A 17,370-nucleotide genomic window follows, 5' to 3' on the forward strand; every position below is an offset into this window, starting at 1 on the left:
CAACTCCTGTGAGAAATTTTACTCTCAAAAAGAATAGAATAGGGGGCGCCTGGGTGACTCAGTCTGTTGAGCATCTGCCTTCAGCTCGGGTCATGATCCCAGGATCCTGGAATTGAATCCTGCGTTGGGCTCCCTGCTCAGCGGGGAGTCTGCTTCTGCCTCTCCCCCTGACCCTCCCCGCTGCTCGGGCTGGCTCTCTCACACGCCCTCTCTCTCAAATAAATAAATAAAATCTATTTTTAAAAAAAGGAGTAGAAGAACAATAGTTGGAGGGGAGGTGGGGTCAAGAGAGGATTTCTTTAAAGATGACTCTTGCAGTGGTCTGTGTAGTGAGGAAATGATGTACAAGAAGAGAGCGATGTGATGATGGCAGAGGGGGGCACAGCAGCAGCCATGCCCTAGGAGGAGCTGAGGGGTACACGCCTCTTCACTCAGCCACACACTGCCATTTCTGCTGTTTCCCCTGCCCGCTGTGCTAGCTGCCCAGGATGACCACTAGGGACAAAGTGGGGACTCTGACACCCTTGCTAGAGTCACCCTGTTACATCCCCACTGCAGGCGCTGCCTTCTCTGGAGTGGGGTACCAGGCAACACACCATTTCAACAGTGTGGAGTCATTACAGGACAGAGGGCTGTTGGCTGCCTGGGGTCAGGCTCAGAGCCAAGCCAGGACCCCTCCAACTCTGTCCGCTCCTGCCATTATTTTCTGCCTTCTGTAGAGGGTTCTACAGACCTAGCTGCAAGATCCTCTGTCCCCACCTCAACTGACTCCACCTCGAGGTGCTCCACACCCGCAAGTCCCTCCGATTTAGAAATTCGGGAGACGCCGATGGCTTGCACCTTATGCCAAACAATGCCTATCCTCACGATGGACCTGCAAAGCGAGTATTATTGTCCCATTTTTCCGAGGAGGACACTAAGATTCGGGATATCCAGGTCTGTTTGGTTTCGAAGGCCGCTTTCTTTCGGCTCCGCCAGAGGATGGCGCAAGGGGCTGGGCGAGCTGCTAGCGGGCTCCTAGACGAGGCGACCTGCAGCCCAGACCCCGCCCAGACCCCGCCCAGGCTCCGCCCCATCGAGTGGTCCCGGGCAGGCCCGGCCTTCCAGCTCAAAGCAAAACGGGATTTCGTGATTGGGCGGGGCGGGCGGAAGGATTGGGTGGGGCTTCCCAGTCGTAGAGAGGCCGCTCGCGGGCGTGACTTTGACAGGGCGTGGCCTCTGGCTCCGCCCCCTTCCGCGGGCTCAAAGCGGACGGCGGCCGCGGGGGCGGGGTCAGAACACGGGTGGCCGATCCCAGCGCGGCTCCTTGGGGCCAGCCACCGAGCAGCGCCTCGGCGGGGCCGAGCAGGTACTGGCGACCGCGCGGGGCATCTCGGGCTGGGCCAGGCTGAGGGCAAGAGCCTTCTGGGGACCACGGAGGGTACTGGGGTCGGGGCCAGCGCTGCGCTTCCTCTTGCGATCCTGGGCCCCTGCCTCCGCCCCCGCCCCCGCCCCCGCCTTCCTGCGGCGAAGCCGGCTGCGGCAGGGCCGATTGGCGCCTGCGCTGCTTCCTGCGCCCGGGACTCGGCCAATGCATGGGGCCCGGGCGGAGGACGGGAGAAACTGAGTCACGTCGGGATGTTACTAGGCCTGTATGGGAGGCACCACCCCAGCTGGGCTCCAGAATGAATCCCCTACCTGGCCACGCTTTGGGGTCCTAGTCCTCACCGATTTCCATAGGGGCTATGGCCCCGCCCGGTCGCCCCCAGCGTCCGGGAGTCCTCATCAGCCCCGACCCGTCCGGGAATGGCTAGGACCCGCTCCAGCCGCCTCCCTTTCCACCCCTCCCCCTCGCGTCCCGAGCCCCCGTGTGCTCCGCTGGCTCCGCAGTGTCAGCTTACACGCCTTATATAGTCCGAGCAGGCTTCAGCGCGGCCTGCCTGTCGGGACCTGGGGGCGGGGGAGAGGAGCGCCGGCCCCTGACTCACCCGCCGTCTGTCCGAGGCTTAAGGCTGGCTTGGGGGGAGGCCGTGTCAAATTAGCCCTGCGGCCCATTTCTGAATGAAAAGAACCTCAACACTGAATGAGGGGAACTCTTCATCATCCCAGTCCCCGGGGGTGGGGGGTGTTACCTCTGCCTTTCCAGAGTGAGGTCTGCCAGCCAGAAACCCAGCCACACCTGACAAGGTGCCCGCCTCCCAGTGCCCTGGCCGAGTTCAGCGGCTGCTCGTGTCTGCCTGGCACCAGTCCAAGGCTAGTGTCCAGAGCTGGGCCTGCCTGCACACCCACCATGCTGTCCACTCACCTTTTTTTTCCTCCCAAGAGCAGGCACCATGGAGTCCTTCAAGGTGGTGCTGGAGGGGCCGGCACCTTGGGGCTTTCGGCTGCAGGGAGGCAAGGACTTCAATGTGCCCCTCTCCATCTCCAGGGTGAGCCAACGTTGGGGGAGGGGCTCCCCCAGTAGTCTTTGGGTGCTCAGGCCTCTGGTGGGTGATGGGAGGAGTCTGAGCTGGAGGTAGCCAGGTCCAGAGATGTGGTGAACACGCCCCACAAAGACTCCCAACTAGGTGGGTACTGGGAGAGGAGCAGCTACGGTTCCCCAGCACTGCCCTGTACTTGATGCCATTCCACAAAGCTCCTGGGGCCACCTTTGAGGCCCGAGGGGGATGCCCATTCTGCGGGAAGGGAGCCTGAGGTCTCCGGGAAGTATCTAAGCTGCTTGAAGGAGCAATGCTTGGAGCGAGGCCCCAGTCGGGGCACTGACTGCAGGATCTCACTTCAGCCTCATTGCCACCCAGGGACTAGCAGTTGTCATCCTGTTTTTCCAGATAAGGGAACTCAGAGCTCAGAGAGGTAGAGGGGCCTTTACAGTGATTCCTTGGCAAAGCAGGGATTTGAATTCAGGCACTGGGATGGTCTGCAGTTTGGTGGGGAGAGGGGGCACTTTCCAGCCTTTGAGAGATTTCTCCATCTTCACCCATTGGTTCTATTCAGGATGCAGTGGCCTCTGATCCAAAGCGGGGGAGTGGGATGGGGCTCTGGGGTTCTAACTTCAGCTCCTGAGGGCCTGCCCTGGTAGGGGCGGAGCTGGGGGCTGGCTCCTCCCTGTGGCAGGGGGATTGCCTTATAAGCCCAAGAATGCAACCCCATGCTGGGATGGCCAGCTGGTGACTAGAGTCCACAGAGCTGAAAAAAGCTGAGGTCTGAACCCCTAAGTGCCACTGGTGGGCCTCTCAGCTGGTGACCACGAGGACATGGCTCCAACTGTAGGGTCATTTGTAGGACACAAAGAGGGTGCCCAGAGAGAATGAGGCCAGCCCTCGGACTGGTGTCTGTGGCCTGGGGGTCAGGAGGGGGCGGGGACTTCCTGCCCCCACATCCGCATCTCCAGAGAGGCCCACCCAGGCGCCCACTGGGCAGGCAGCTGTTGGCAGGAAGCCCAAGGCAAGCACAGCCTGGAGGGGGCCAGAAGGTTGTCCAGGCACTGCCCAGCCTGAGAGGGGCCCCAAGGCCAAGTCTGTCTATGGGAGTTGGGCTTGGTGGCCGGGGCAGGTGGGTGGACACTGTTCTTTCCAGGGACCTTTCCATGGGGTTCCCCTGGAAACTGTCCTGCCATCTGGGTAGCTTAGGTTCCCCTACTACACAAACCCACCCCTCCACAATTGTCAAGCCTTGGTAGCCCTGGAAACGTATTCTATAGCCCCCTCTAGCTGGGAAAGTGCTAGCCAGTGTGGCTGGGGAGCGGTAGGCCTTGGCTGGGCTCTGAGACTCAGTTCTTCATTGATGAGGATGGGCAACATAATAGCCTGAGGGATGGACTTTAAGATGTGGCCTGTTGGGGGCACTCTAGGTCTGAGCTTAGTAGCCCCAGCTGTGGGTGGGGCCATAGGCTGAGTCCAGCACTGGAGTTGGATCTAGGCCCTGGTGGGTGGGCGGGTGGGGTGGTCTTTTCTGAGCTGGGCCAGCCCCTCCCTCTCCCCTGACCCCAGGGAGGAGGGAGGGGCTAGGCTGGCTATGGGCCCAGGCCTGGGAGATGAGGTAATGTCTGAGACTTGGGGGTTGGGCTGCTCATTAGAGCCCTCAGGCTGACTCACCCCCACCCTATTGCAGTGTCCAGCTCTCTGGCTTTCCCCCTCCTTGACTCCTCAGGCCTCCTTGCTTCTCTTTCCAGCCCCCCACCCCACACCCAGGGTTTTCTCCTGCTTCCCTCTCCACCTCTTGGACTACTCTATCCCTCTGGTGCTTCCTGTCCTCCTCACTCAGGAAAGGAAGTAGTCCCTAAATCCCCACCCCTCACTGGGAGCCAGCTGCTCCTGCCTACCCCCAAGACCTCTACCTCAGGCTTAGCCCACACCTCCCAGGAGCCAGCTTGTGTGGGTAGGGAGTGGCTGGACCAGGTTTCCCTTCTACTGACTCACCATGACCTTGAGTAAGTCACTTCCTTTCAAGGGTGTCCCTTCTCTGTGCTCGTTATAGGGGGTCGTTGGATTAAACTGAAATCAAGAGAGGAGATCTAGGCCCCAGACCCAGCCAGGGGTTTAGGGAGTTGTAGGTAGGCTGACCTCTGAGTTGGGTCCCAGCACTCAGCAGAGGTAGCCTAGTGTAGTGAAGCCTTGGGGTCAGTGGCAGACCTGGCCTTGCCTCTTGCTACCTGAGCAGCTTGAGGCAAGTTACATAAACTCTCTTTTTTTCCCCCCGTGTGTAAAATGCATGTAATCTCAGACTTCACTCTACGGGTTGTTGGAAGATTCAGTATTAGCACGTGACAGTACTAGGTTCTCCATAAATGTCAGGTGCTCATCTTACCATTTAGCAGATGAAGGAGGCACCCAGCTGTCTTGCCCTTCTAACCTCCCAAGCATGAAATAGAGCCAGCTCTCCCTTCTTGCCCCAGTGCTGCATCTGGTCTCTCTGCCTTCTGCATATCTCTCTAGAACCTCCTACCGCCCTTCTCCCTGCCTCAACTCAGTCTGTGCATCAGCCCTCCTGAGGAGCCTTGCAGTCGTACCCCCAACCTGTGAAGTGTGAATTGGCCTTCCGGCACTTCCCCACAGAAGTGTACTTACTGCCGCACCCCTTGCCAGATGTGCAGGCAGCTCTGTGGGCTTAGACCCACGAACAGCTGCACCACCCCTTTCTGAGGGACTAGAGGGCTGGGAGCGCCCAGTGGGGTTTGTCAGGGTTACCTCTATCAGGGCTCTGGGAAATACCCCACAGGGGCTTTCAAAGAGCTGATAGCCCCTCCTAACCTCAAGGCCAAGTCCTGGTTTCTTCATGACAGTCTCAGTTCATGCTGTGGTGACCATTACTGCCAGCCCACTATTACCCCTCCTTTGCCACAGGAACCAGAGATTCCCAAGGCAGAGCCCAAAGGACTGGGGAAGAGGGTGATGTGGCAGTTGAAGGCTTCGGGGTGACACTCATTTACAGCCCCAGCTGACACCTTGGGCCCCTTCAGTCACTTCATGGGGTACCTGGAGATGATGGGGGTCCTATCCCTGGCTCTCAGAGGGTCCTGGCAGATCCCTGCAGATGGCCGCAGGACAGGGTGCTGGGAGTGTAAGAGGGCAGTGAGAGCACCTAGCAGTGTCCTGGAGGAAGTGGCCATATGCACAAGCCAGCAGGTGGGTGAGACAGCCTGGGCAGGAGGCCAGCAGGGGGCTCAAAGGCTGTGGTTGGAGCTGAGAAGCTTGGGGCTTAACCTGAAGGTGGCTGTTTGGTGACATCACAGCAGTTCTGCACGGTGGGGAGGAGGGTCATGGAGGTGAACAAACAACTAAATAAATAGGGCGATTGGGGTGTTTGTGAAGTTCAGGTGAACCCCACCCTCCCAGATTGTTTTACTGTTCCGCAGCTGCCCCGAAATACGTGGAATGAAGAAGCCTCTGCGTTCTAGAACTGGGGCAGCTTAAACAGGGTTGACTAATGTTGGCCTCAGTTTGGGCTGCAGAGGCTTGCGCCCCCGTGACCTTGCATCTCTCCACAGCTCACTCCTGGAGGCAAAGCTGCACAGGCAGGCGTGGCTGTGGGTGACTGGGTGCTGAGCATCGATGGGGAGAATGCAGGGGGCCTCACACACATTGAAGCCCAGAACAAGATTCGTGCCTGCGGGGAACGCCTCAGCCTGGGTCTCAGCAGGTACAAGGGCCCTGGCCTGCCTGGTGGGTGGGGGCGCCCTCAGGCTTGGCCTGCTGTTACCCCTTCCCCTTCCCCTCCAGGGCCCAGCTGGCTCAGAGCAAACCACAGAAGGTAGGCCTAGGACATCTGAGCAGGACATCTGGGCGGTGGGAGGGGTTGGATTGGACTGTTGAGCTGACTAGCCCTCCCCCGAAGCAAGGAGCCTTGATACCCCTATCCCTGGCGGGAAGTAGAGGGTGGGGGCCAGAGCTGGGAGAGTCTGGGAAACTGGGAGTCGGGCTGGGAGCTGCCGCACGGTCTGGGCACCACGCATGTCTGCCTGTCTGTCCGCTGCCTTCCGCTGGCCTGTGCTACAAGTCGCGTGCGTCTGCCCTTTGGCCCGCGCAGGCTGAGATCATCCCTCCCACAGGGGCCCCTTGAAACCTGAGTTCGACCCCCACCGGCCCCGCCCCCATGCCTCCGGTCAGATGTGTGGGTGTGGGGCTGGAGCACCCCTGTCCTCTCCACGCCAAGGGGGCATCCCCCTCTGGCCCAGCGTCCCCGCCCCTGCCTGCCCTGCCCGGCTCTGTCTCTGCCCAGGCCCTGGCCCCTGCCGCGGACCCCCCGCGGTACACCTTTGCACCCAGCGCCTCCCTCAACAAGACGGCCCGGCCCTTCGGGGCGCCCCTGCCCGCTGACAGCGCCCTGCAGCAGAATGGGTACGTCGGTCCTGCCCACCCACCGCCCACGCCCACACCATCTGTCAGAGGCCCCACGCCCCCGCTGCCCGCTGCTGCTCAGTCTGCATTGCGCCCAGCCTGGCTGGAACCGTGCGGCAGCGACCCCTGGCGGCCGGGGCAGGGCTGTAGGCACTGGGCCTCTCTGAGGGTGTGGCTCTTGCCCAGGTATTGCCCACCTGGGCACTCTGAGCCAGGCGACGCCCCCCAACTGGTGGCCCGGGGTTGGGGTGTGGTGTCGGGCGACTGAGCCCCAGACACTCAGTGCAGCCTTGCCCCTGGCTACTCTGACCCCTTGCCATTTTTCTTCTTCCTTGTGTCTGTCCCTTTGTCCCTTTATTTGTCCATCTGTCTATTTCCTTCACAGGTGCAGACCCCTGACAAGTCAGTGAGCCCCCTCTGCCTGTCCCTTTCTTCCTTCTTTTTGGCATTCTGGGCGGTGGCCCCTCCCCACCCTAGCTGCCCTCCTTTCCTCTCACTTAGCTACCCTCCCCCCCTCACCCTTCAGGGTCCGGGCCTTGCCTTCCCCACTCTCCCAGCACCATAACCCACATGCACCAATCCTGGGAGGGGCTGCCCCCACTGCCCATCCCCTGCATGAGGTTCTGAGCCACGCCCTCCCCACAGACAGCCGCTCCGGCCGCTGGTCCCAGACGCCAGCAAGCAGCGGCTGATGGAGGACACGGAGGACTTCCTTCCGCATCCTTGCCCACCTCACGGGCACCGAGTTCAGTAAGTGCCAGCCCAGGGCAGGGCGGACTCTCCTGCTGGCCCCCAGCCTGGGCCTGGGCTCAGCTGGAGCCTGCTCTGGTGCCCTGTGACCTTCTGCCGGGGCCCAGGGCTGGGGTGGCCCTCTGTCTTCTCTTGGTCAATGCCTGCCTCTGCCCTCTCAGTGCAAGACCCGGATGAGGAGCACCTGAAGAAATCAAGGTAAAAGGACGGGCAGTAGCCCCTCTTTCTCACCTCCTGCCTCTCCTATTCCAGCCACCGCCCTGTGTCTGCTCCTGAGGGTCCCCAGCCAGGGCTCTCTGTTTTCCTTCCATCTTCCCTCCCTTCCATCTCTCCTTCCTTCTACTTCCCCCTCCTTCTCTCTCTGCCCCCCAGGGAAAAGTATGTCCTGGAGTTGCAGAGCCCACGCTACACCCGCCTCCGGGACTGGCACCACCAGCGCTCTGCCCACGTGCTCAACGTGCAGTCGTAGCTCGGCCCTCAGCGGCCGGCTGCCCTCTCTGCCTCTCTCTTTCTGTTCCTCCCACCCAGGGCACCCCCTTTGGTCGCTGCAGCTTCCGCCTACCTCACCCCCTCCTTTTCTGCCCCTGGACCGAGCCTCCTGCTGGCCTGGCAGAGGGCCTGGCTCTGTCTGACACTGCCTTCCCTCTTTGCCCTATGGTATTACTCTCTGCCAGGTCTGTGCTGGCTGAAGCATGGAAATAAACATTCTCAGCCCTGCTTCCTCTGCCTCTGCCTTCTGTCTTTGTGGGCTTGGTTTGTGTTTTGGGTGTGGGGGTGTTAGATGGTTCAGACCCAGTGTGGGCCATGCCAGTCTGGGTCTCAATGAGGGGTGGTACCTGGCAAAGGGGGCCCTGCCGTCAGAGCGAGACCTCTGGGATGAGGAAGCCCCGAGAACTGCCTCAGAAGGGAGAGTGCCCTGCTCCACCCCCCAGCCCTGTATGACAGACCTGCCAGCTGGAACCTGGCTAGAAGCTGCCCTACTCACACCTACCCCGTGGGGCCTGGAGTCCAGCCCAGCAGCTCTCACACACCCAGGCATCTCCCATGGGGCCAGCAGGACCAAGGTTGGGGGTGGGGCCACACCAGGCACCTCAACCATACAGGGCCTTGAATGGCAGATCTTGCAGCCAGGTGCCCAGGACAGAAGTCCCAGCCCCAGCCTCAGCTACACCCCAGGAACCCTGGCCTGGTGAGAGAGAGTGGGCTTGAGCCTGGGAAAGGGTGGGTAGCTTACAGGGGCATGTGGGTGGTGGGGAGGGCCTCCAAGCTGCCCTGGGCTCAACCCCCTGACCTTTGGGGTCCCTGGACACCTCCCTGGAGCCACTTTCCTTAGCCCCGGCAGGCCCTACCACCCCCAGCCCCACTAGCCGCCCACCCTGGGCTGTGGACCCCGCATTTGCTGAGCGCTACGCCCCGGACAAGACCAGCACAGTGCTGACCCGGCACAGCCAGCCAGCCACGCCCACGCCTCTGCAGAACCGCACCTCCATCGTGCAGGCAGCCGCCGGAGGGGGCACAGGAGCAGGTGGTGGCAACAATGGCAAGACTCCTGTGTGCCACCATTGCCACAAGGTCATCCGGTGGGTGGCCCTGTCCCTTTTCCTACTCTGGCCTTTCCCATCCTAAAGCCTGGCCCTGGCATCTTTCCAACCTCTGCGCCCCCAACTGTCTCCCCACTCACCTCACCTGTCACTGTGGGAGGATAAGGATTCAGTTCCCAGTTGTGGCGGGGGCAGGGACCTGGCCTAGGTCCTCAGATTCTGCATCCTGCACCCCTCCCCCCACCCCACCCCAGGTCAGCCTCTATCAGTGTTTGTCCTGCTGACCTGGAGGAAGTGTCAGCAGCACACTCAAGCCGCACCCCTAGGATGGCCACTCTCTGGGTCAGGAAAGGCCTGCCCCTCCCAGCCCCTCTGCTCTCCCTCCTGTTCACTTGGTCTCTGCCAAACCTCTGCTCTCAGAACAGACAGGCCTGAGGCTCCTCCCTCTCTCCACTGTTCCCTAGGGCCCAGCAGGGTCACACAGCACCCCCGGAGTCAGCGTGAGAACCTAGTTCTGAGCGCTGGTACCGCACTGCTCTTGACTCCCGTCAGCTCTTAGGCTCTTCTTTAGACATTCATGTGGGACCCCCTCCCCAGGCCAGATGGACTAGGCTAGTGGGACAGAGTGGGCACCAAGGTCGGCTCAAGTACCCACTGGTCTTCAGAGCCGATGGGCACTCTGGGCCTCCTGCCCCCAGGGCAGCAATTCCTCTGGCTTGTCTCATTAGGCCCGGGTCAGCGGCCCCCACCTAGTGAAACCCTCCCCCTCATCCCAACACTGCCTGTCACCGTTTCTTGTCATCAGAGCAGTGCAGCTTCATCCCTGTGTCATCACTTGGGTCACCTCCCAACCCAAGCCTGTTTCTCCTTTATTTGGAAAATGGGGAGAATGAATTTCCCTTCAAGGCTTCAGGACAAGCGTTCAGTAAGGTTACACAGAATTGGCGGACACTCCCTCTCACTGCCCTCGCCTCCCCCTCAGGGGCCGCTACCTGGTTGCGCTGGGCCATGCATACCACCCCGAGGAATTTGTGTGCAGCCAGTGTGGGAAGGTCCTGGAAGAGGGCGGTTTCTTTGAGGAGAAGGGTGCCATCTTCTGCCCACCCTGCTATGATGTGCGCTATGCACCCAGCTGTGCCAAGTGCAAGAAGAAGATCACAGGCGTGAGTGGGGCTGGTGGGTGGGCAGGGCAAGGGGGGGAGGGCGAATCGGACCTGTCAGCATGGGAGAGTACTGTGGAGGAACTCTTAGGCCTGGGGGCTCTCTCCTCAGGAGTCCTGGATCCCTAGCATCTTAATAGACAGGATGCCATATTAGCCTCATTTTGCCTTAGCCAAGATCCTCTTCACCAATGACCAAAGTCCTGCTCAGAGGGGCCCAAGCGAGCAGGAGTGTTGCAGGTTTCCCTGGCTCTCTGGAAGTGGAGCGTTCCTGTGAAAACCTTCACAAGCCGAAATGGTGTAGTGAAGAAGCAAGAACTGTTAATTTATATGGAAGAAAATTTGAGTGTTCCCAGACCCAAACAGTAACCTCATGTAGGCTTTTCTGGTACCTTAGGACGCATCTTGCTAACAGAGGCACCAAGTAAATTGACATAAAGCGCCGACGCCCACCGACAGGGCTCAGAGCTGTGGCGGCCTGGTGCCGGGGCGCACCTGGTGCCGGGCGCGGAGCGTGGCTCCCCAGGAAGGAGCCGGGCGCGGCCCCTGCTCAGTAAGGGGTGTGTGCCGCCTCTATAAGGGCTCACTGCAAAACAAATACTGAACGCTCTTTTTCACTTTCACATCTTTTTTTTGTAAAAGCAAAATTCCTTTTCAGATTTCTTTCAGTTAGCGGGTCTGTCATAAAAGTGAGCGGTATATCGTTAACTTTTGGAAAGCAGGAGATATGTGTATCGGCTCAAACACTCAGAAAGCCCGAGCAGCACTAGCTTCAGGCCCAGTTCAAGGCGGGTCCTGAGATCATGAGGACTTTGTCCACCACTTGCCGCTGTTTCCGTCTGTGTTGGCTTCGTTCCCTGCATACTTTTCCCTTAGAAGGCGGCAGAGATGACACCGCAGTGGCTCCAGCATTACCTCTCCCCAGCTTAGCGCTACAAAGAGAATAGGAGCACCCCGTGCCAGCTGACGCATCACGGGTCCCAGTGCTGATGCTCATTGGAATAGCTTGTGTCACGTGCCCATCTCTGGCCTCCAGCCGCAGGACTCAGATTAGCCGGGCCTGGGTGACACCCACCGGAGCAGGGGTCAGGCGGGCCCACCTGCACCACAGACAGAGTGAGGGAGGATTGGTTCCCCAAAATAAAACAAGATGACCTTACCCGAAGAGGGGAGGTCCACGTGGATCCTCGTGGCTGTGTCAGTGGGGTTGCAGTCAGCGGCAGTAATAAAACCTCACTACAGAGATTTCAGCAGAAGGGGTTATTTACTCCAGTCACAAGAATTCCAGGGCTGAAACAGCAGCTCAAGGGTGCCTTTAGGCTTTTCCTGCCTTTGGTTCCGAAATCCTTAGCATGTAGACCCTTGTCCCCAACCCTCTCATACCATGGTTACCCGAGGACTACTTAAGCCCCATGCTTTACATTCTTGTTGCCGGAGGGAAGGAGACGGAAAGGCCAAATGGCGTTACTTTAACAAGGTTTTGCTTTTGACTCCGGAAGAAAAACCAGGAACTTGCATCTTTCCCTCAGTGTTTGGACTTGTTATCCTCTGAGCACCTGGGCTGTAGGAGAAGTTGGCAAACCCAGTATCGTAGCCTTCATGTTCCATGAGAAGAAGGCAGAAAGGAAGGGGGTCATGACAGGCTTTGAGGAGGCTGACCCACAGTGTCTGCCACCTCCAGTGCACGAGACGACAGAAACTTTGAAGGATAATTCACCACGCCTGGAGGGCATAGGACTATGGAATGCCAGAGCCAGAAATCCAGACAGAAGTTTGTGATTCAAAATCCTGTTCTTCCCACTGAGGCTAAAGACGTGGCAGACCCTGGCCGTGTTTTCTGCAGGGCAGCCCAGCTGCCAACGGGAGCCAGGCTTGGGACTTGGCTCGGTGTGTCAGGAGCACAGAGTGACGGGCCATCTACCTTCGCCTGTTCGTTCTGTTTATTTGTGGACAGTGTGCCGGATAGTGTGCCCCATGCCCAAGATGCCTCATGAGGGAACAGGTTTGGGCCCTGCCCCCAGGAGCTCATACTAAGTGGGGAGGACTCAGAGGGTATCAGGTGGTCAAGGATGCAGCTAGAGGAAAAGGGGGCAGAACTGGCAAGGTGGAAAGCTAACGGGCTTCGTGTCACACATATGTGGAAACTGAAGCCCAGAGAGAGGCAGAAACTGCCCAAGGCTGCAGAGCATGAGGGCTGGGCTGGAGCAGCCCCGGGCACCGTTGACTCCCAGCTTGGGCTCTTCCTGACATTTCCTGCTTCTCCTTATTTCTGGATACAGAGGCAGAGCTGCCAGATGTGGCCAGATAGTTCTGTGGTGATGTTCATTTTAGTAAGGATTACCTTGACCATGAGCGGTAGAAAATTCAAAGTAGCGGCAGCTTATTGCCCACCTAAGAAAGTCCAGGGGTGGGCAGTCTGGGACTAATGGGCAGATCTAGGTTTCTGTATCTTGTTTCTTGGCCATTGTCAGCACAGGCTTAACACTCTTAGTCCAAGATGCCTCATGAGCCTTGGCCAAAACTGCCGTGTTTCAGACATGAAACGGGAAGGAGGAAGGGGAAGAAGGGATGGAAGGCCCATGGCAGCCATCTTGAGAACATGCTGCCACCCAACCCTGATGCTTCCGTCCCATTGGCTGGATCTCAGTCACATGACCATAGTCCCATGACCATACTGAGCTGCAAGAGAGGCTGGGAAAGACAGTCTATTTGGGGCAGCCATGTACCCAGCCAGAAAGGGAGATTATATCAGTAGATAGGAAGGGAGAATGGATATTATCAGAGTCTTTGTCCTTGTGTTGACAGTCTGTGTTGTGGGGTACGTACAGTGTGTGGGGTGTCCAGCCTCACAGTCTTATAGGAAGTCAGTGTGGGATTCCCATCTTCTAGATGAGGGAATTTTGCCCCAGATCACAGTCGTTTCCCTGCCTGCTTGGGCCACACCCCATTGGGCTGTTCTAAGAGAATGGGCTAGATCCCAGGACCTTTCTTGAGCTGGGCGTCTACAAATTAAGGCCCTACTGATCGATGACTGCTCTGTCTGCGTTACACTGCAGTCTTGTCCTGCTGCACCCCTGTCCTGAGTGGACAGGGTTATCACCCAGGCCACAGATGAGGAGCCAAGCTTAATAGGGCCTGGCTGGCTCCCAGGTCCTGGAGTAAGCCTTGGGTGGCAAACCCTCTCCTGCCCCAGCCCAGGCTAATGTTCCACAGAGGCCCAGGGACCCTTAGCTTCCCCTCTTGCAGGGACAGGGCCTGACAAACTCTGGGAAGCCCCCACCTCACCCTGGGAGAAAGTGGGGGGAAGCTTACCTCGCCAACCTGTCACAGGTTCAGTTTCCGTCTGTGCCCAGAGCTCAGAACTCTGCCTGCCCTGGGACATCAGTATGCAGCATAGGGAGAGAAACCGAGGGCAATCAGATTGTTTCAGTGGAGTTGGAGGGAAGCTGCACAGCGCGAGGGACACATTAGAGGGGACCTGCCCAGGTTTGGGAGCCCTCAGAAACCCTGTGCTTTTTAAGGGTTACCTCTCACCACTTGGCCCTCTCCAGTGCTACAGCCATGTGGCCCATCTCATTTTGCCAGTTGCTGTTTCCCTTACCACAGGGCCCTTGCACAGTCTGTCCTCTCTGCCAGGAATATTATTTTAGCACCCTCTTTACCTTGCCCCTTCTCATCTGGGACTCCTAACATTTCCTCGGGAACACTTTCCCTGATACCCACCCTTTCCACCAGACCAAGTCCCCCACAGTTTGCTCACTATTCCACAGTCCTCTTGTCCCATCTTTTCCCCAGGTGTGAACTCCATGGGCTGGGACCAGGGCTGGTCTGCTTTATACTGTGCTCCAGATAGAGGAGGTGATCAGTAAATGTTTGAAGGAATGGATAGAAGTGCCCTCTAGGCTGAACTTTAAAAATGAATAGGAATTAGCTTGGAGAAGGATCAGGAGAGAACACTCCAAGCAGAAGGAATAGCTTGTGTCACAAGGTAACACCCGGGAAGGGTGCAAGATGAGGTGGAAGAGGTGAGTGGGGGCTGTGTTAGGAGTTGGGAGCTGGGGCTGATGAGGTCAGCCGTGCTGCAGCAAGCTTCCTCTGGGCAAGGGGAGACAGCTGGAGAAGGGAACAGGCTGCTGGGGCCCGGGTCAGGACAGTGGAGAGGGGAGAGGCAGACATATTTAGGAAACTAGGGCATTAAATACTGATAACTGGCTTCCAGGTTCTTCTGAATACCGGCAGAAAGCTGCCTCCCCGCTCACACACACACTGGACTCTGCTCTGGGCTACCTACGCTCTTGCCCAAGCCCCCTGTCCCACCAGCTCGCAGCCAGGTTCCTTCCCCTGGAGGCTTTGTCCACTTCTTGAAAAGAGGCAGCACCAGGCAGTGGGAAGAGCCAGCTTTGGCGCTAGCTAGACTTGGGCATGAAACCCATTTCTGCCGTCTGTTGACTCTGTGACCTGCTGCAGGTCACTTTCCCTGGGCCTCACTCAAATGGTGGCAGACACTTCCTGGCCAGGGTGGTTGTGAGGCATATGTGAGATGTGACAGAGGTGCAGAGGGCGCCCACAGGCCGTCGGAGACCCAAGATGCTGCCCACGTGTCCTGCTTGGTCTACGTGTGCATTGTAAATTAATGGGCAATATTTGAAAATCAGATTTCACTTTAACACCTAGATTTCAACCTGAGCCTTCTAGGCATTCCTGCATGAACTGCTCAGTGCCATCCCTACAGGCAGAAACAGGCACTCCCCAACAACACCTTGCCCTGTGGAGTATACTGCCGGGCCCCAGCAGGCACAGGGTCTGGGACCCCCAGCTTCAAATGTGGGGCCATCCTTAAAACCTGCAAGGGTGGGATTAGGTTCCCAGTTCACAAGAGAAGCAACCAAGTGTCAAGAGAAGGTAATGCCGTTGGTCAAGTTAGCCAGCTAAGCAGCAGGGTCTGGTTGGACCCCCAGATCTGACCTACCTCGAGGCCCCACACTGCCCTCTGCCCGCTCTAGATCTGAATGCTGCTGGCCCTGGTTGGCCCCAGGGGCCCCAGGATTGACAGCCTGGGCCCGGTGACAGCACAGACCCTTCCTGCGCCTCGGCCTCGTCCCCAGGACATTTGTTGACGAGCACCCACAGGAGTGGGCACTGCTGCAGTGTATGAGCTACTAGAACAGTCATGTTCCGTTCCCTCCCGGGCCTTACATTTGAGCAGGAGGAAGGGAGGAGAGGGAATGCTAAGCAATAGACACAGTAAGTAAATCACCTGGTACTGTGTCAGTAAAAGCTGGTGAGGGATGAGAACAGAGTTAAAGGTATTAGGAATGTGGCACTGGAAGAGCAGATTGGAAGTATTAACTGGTGTTGTCAGAACAGGCGTCTGGAGAAGGGGACATTGGAGCAGAAACTGGAAGCAGTGAGGTGTGAGACTTGGGACACACCTGGGGTAGACAGTCTGGGCAGAGGGGACAGCAGGTGTGAAGCCCCTAGACCGGCATGCCTGGCGCATCAACCATGGCCAAGAGGCCACGTGGGGAGAGCAGAGGGTACAGAGGCCAGAGGGAAATGGAGCATAGGCAGGGATTCAAGCAGAGGGGAATGTGGACTCGTTTAGCTTGACATCCATCTCTAGGGGCAGAAGGAGGAGCTCAGAGGTGAGTTTTGTGCAGTCATCCGGGCCAAGGATGCCCGAGGCTCCCATCCTGCATCAGGGAGGCAGTGGGAAGTGGTCAGGATCTGGGTGCATGAAGGTGGACCCAACAGGGGTTCCTGGCCGCCTTGGTGTGGTGTGTGAGAGAAAGAGGGGCATCTCAGCTGAGCAGATTCGAAGGATGGAGTTGCCGTCAACTGAGCTGGGGACAGCTGTGGGAGAGGCAAGTTTGGGGTACAGAGGTGAGGAGCCGAGCTTTGGACGTGGCAAATCTGAAAGGCGTAGTGGCCATCCGTGGGAGATCGCAGGGCTGGAGGTAGAGCGGGAATAGGGGGTGTGCAGATGTAACATTTACCATGGGAAGGAAGAGGGCCCACGGCCAGCCTTCCTGTGTCCCCAGCTCTGGAGAGGAGGGGCCAAGCTGCCCGGTGACTGTAGCGTCCTCCTAGGAGATCATGCACGCCCTAAAGATGACCTGGCACGTGCACTGTTTCACCTGCGCGGCCTGCAAGACGCCCATTCGGAACAGGGCCTTCTACATGGAGGAAGGCGCACCCTACTGCGAGCGAGGTATGGGGGCCAGGGCAGGGGGGCACAGGTAAGGGGTGGGGTGTGGGGCAGGTGAGAACCCAGGGCCCCTTTCCTCTCTGCCTCCATCCTCAGACTATGAGAAGATGTTTGGCACGAAATGCCGGGGCTGCGACTTCAAGATCGACGCAGGGGACCGCTTCCTGGAGGCGCTGGGCTTCAGCTGGCACGACACTTGCTTCGTGTGTGCGGTGAGTGCCCCCCAGCGTGGACTCGGGTCCTGCCCCCTCGTCCTGTGTTCTTTGTCAGCCTCCCTCCCACTCCCTGCCTCTGGAATTCATGAGAGGTTGGGAAGGGGACTCTCCTGCCACCCCCCAACCCAATGTGGCTTGACCCTCAGATATGCCAGATCAACCTGGAAGGAAAGACTTTCTACTCCAAGAAGGACAAGCCCCTCTGCAAGAGCCACGCCTTCTCCCACGTGTGAGCCCCTCCCACCCATGGCTGCCTCGTCCAGCCCAGCCAGAGGGAGCTCCCATTCCAGAGTCCTTGCCCCAGGTTTCTGGATAGGGCTGGCAGAGGTCACCCCAACCCCAACTCCCGGCCTGAGCCTGGGGTTCCCTGGGCCCTGCCCTGTCCCCTCCATTTCCCCCCACTCCCTCCACCACTGTCACACACTGGTGCTGGCCACACCAGCCCTGTTCACATCCAGAGCCACAATAAACCTGTACGCAGCTGTGTCCTGCACGTGCTTCTGCCTGTGCGTTAGGAAGGGTGGGATGTGAGGCCCACAGCAGGGTGGGGATTAAGATGGGTTTTCCCAGGGGTGCCTGGGTGGCACAGCGGTTGAGCGTCTGCCTTTGGCCCAGGGCGTGATGGGATCGAGCCCCACATCAGGCTTCTCCGCTATGAACCTGCTTCTTCCTCTCCCACTC

The 17,370-nt window shown here is 58.7% G+C and overlaps 1 protein-coding gene across 1 annotated transcript; it reads left to right on the forward strand.

Annotated features, from left to right (window-relative positions):
- Window positions 1–1,198: 1,198 nt before the first annotated feature.
- On the forward strand, window positions 1,199–17,182 carry PDLIM7 (PDZ and LIM domain 7). Its single transcript, XM_040630230.1, is given in 14 exon segments — window positions 1,199–1,348; window positions 2,308–2,408; window positions 5,966–6,117; window positions 6,198–6,228; window positions 6,697–6,815; window positions 7,461–7,523; window positions 7,525–7,565; window positions 7,727–7,763; window positions 8,693–8,754; window positions 8,899–9,145; window positions 10,089–10,269; window positions 16,357–16,477; window positions 16,571–16,686; window positions 16,836–17,182. Coding segments are annotated over 13 exon segments (1,353 nt in total). The 5' UTR covers window positions 1,199–1,348; window positions 2,308–2,312; the 3' UTR covers window positions 16,923–17,182.
- The last annotated feature ends 188 nt before the right edge of the window (window positions 17,183–17,370 follow it).

This window comes from Ursus maritimus, unplaced genomic scaffold, assembly GCF_017311325.1.
Source record: "Ursus maritimus isolate PB19 unplaced genomic scaffold, ASM1731132v1 scaffold_15, whole genome shotgun sequence".
NCBI classification, from domain to species: domain Eukaryota; kingdom Metazoa; phylum Chordata; class Mammalia; order Carnivora; family Ursidae; genus Ursus; species Ursus maritimus.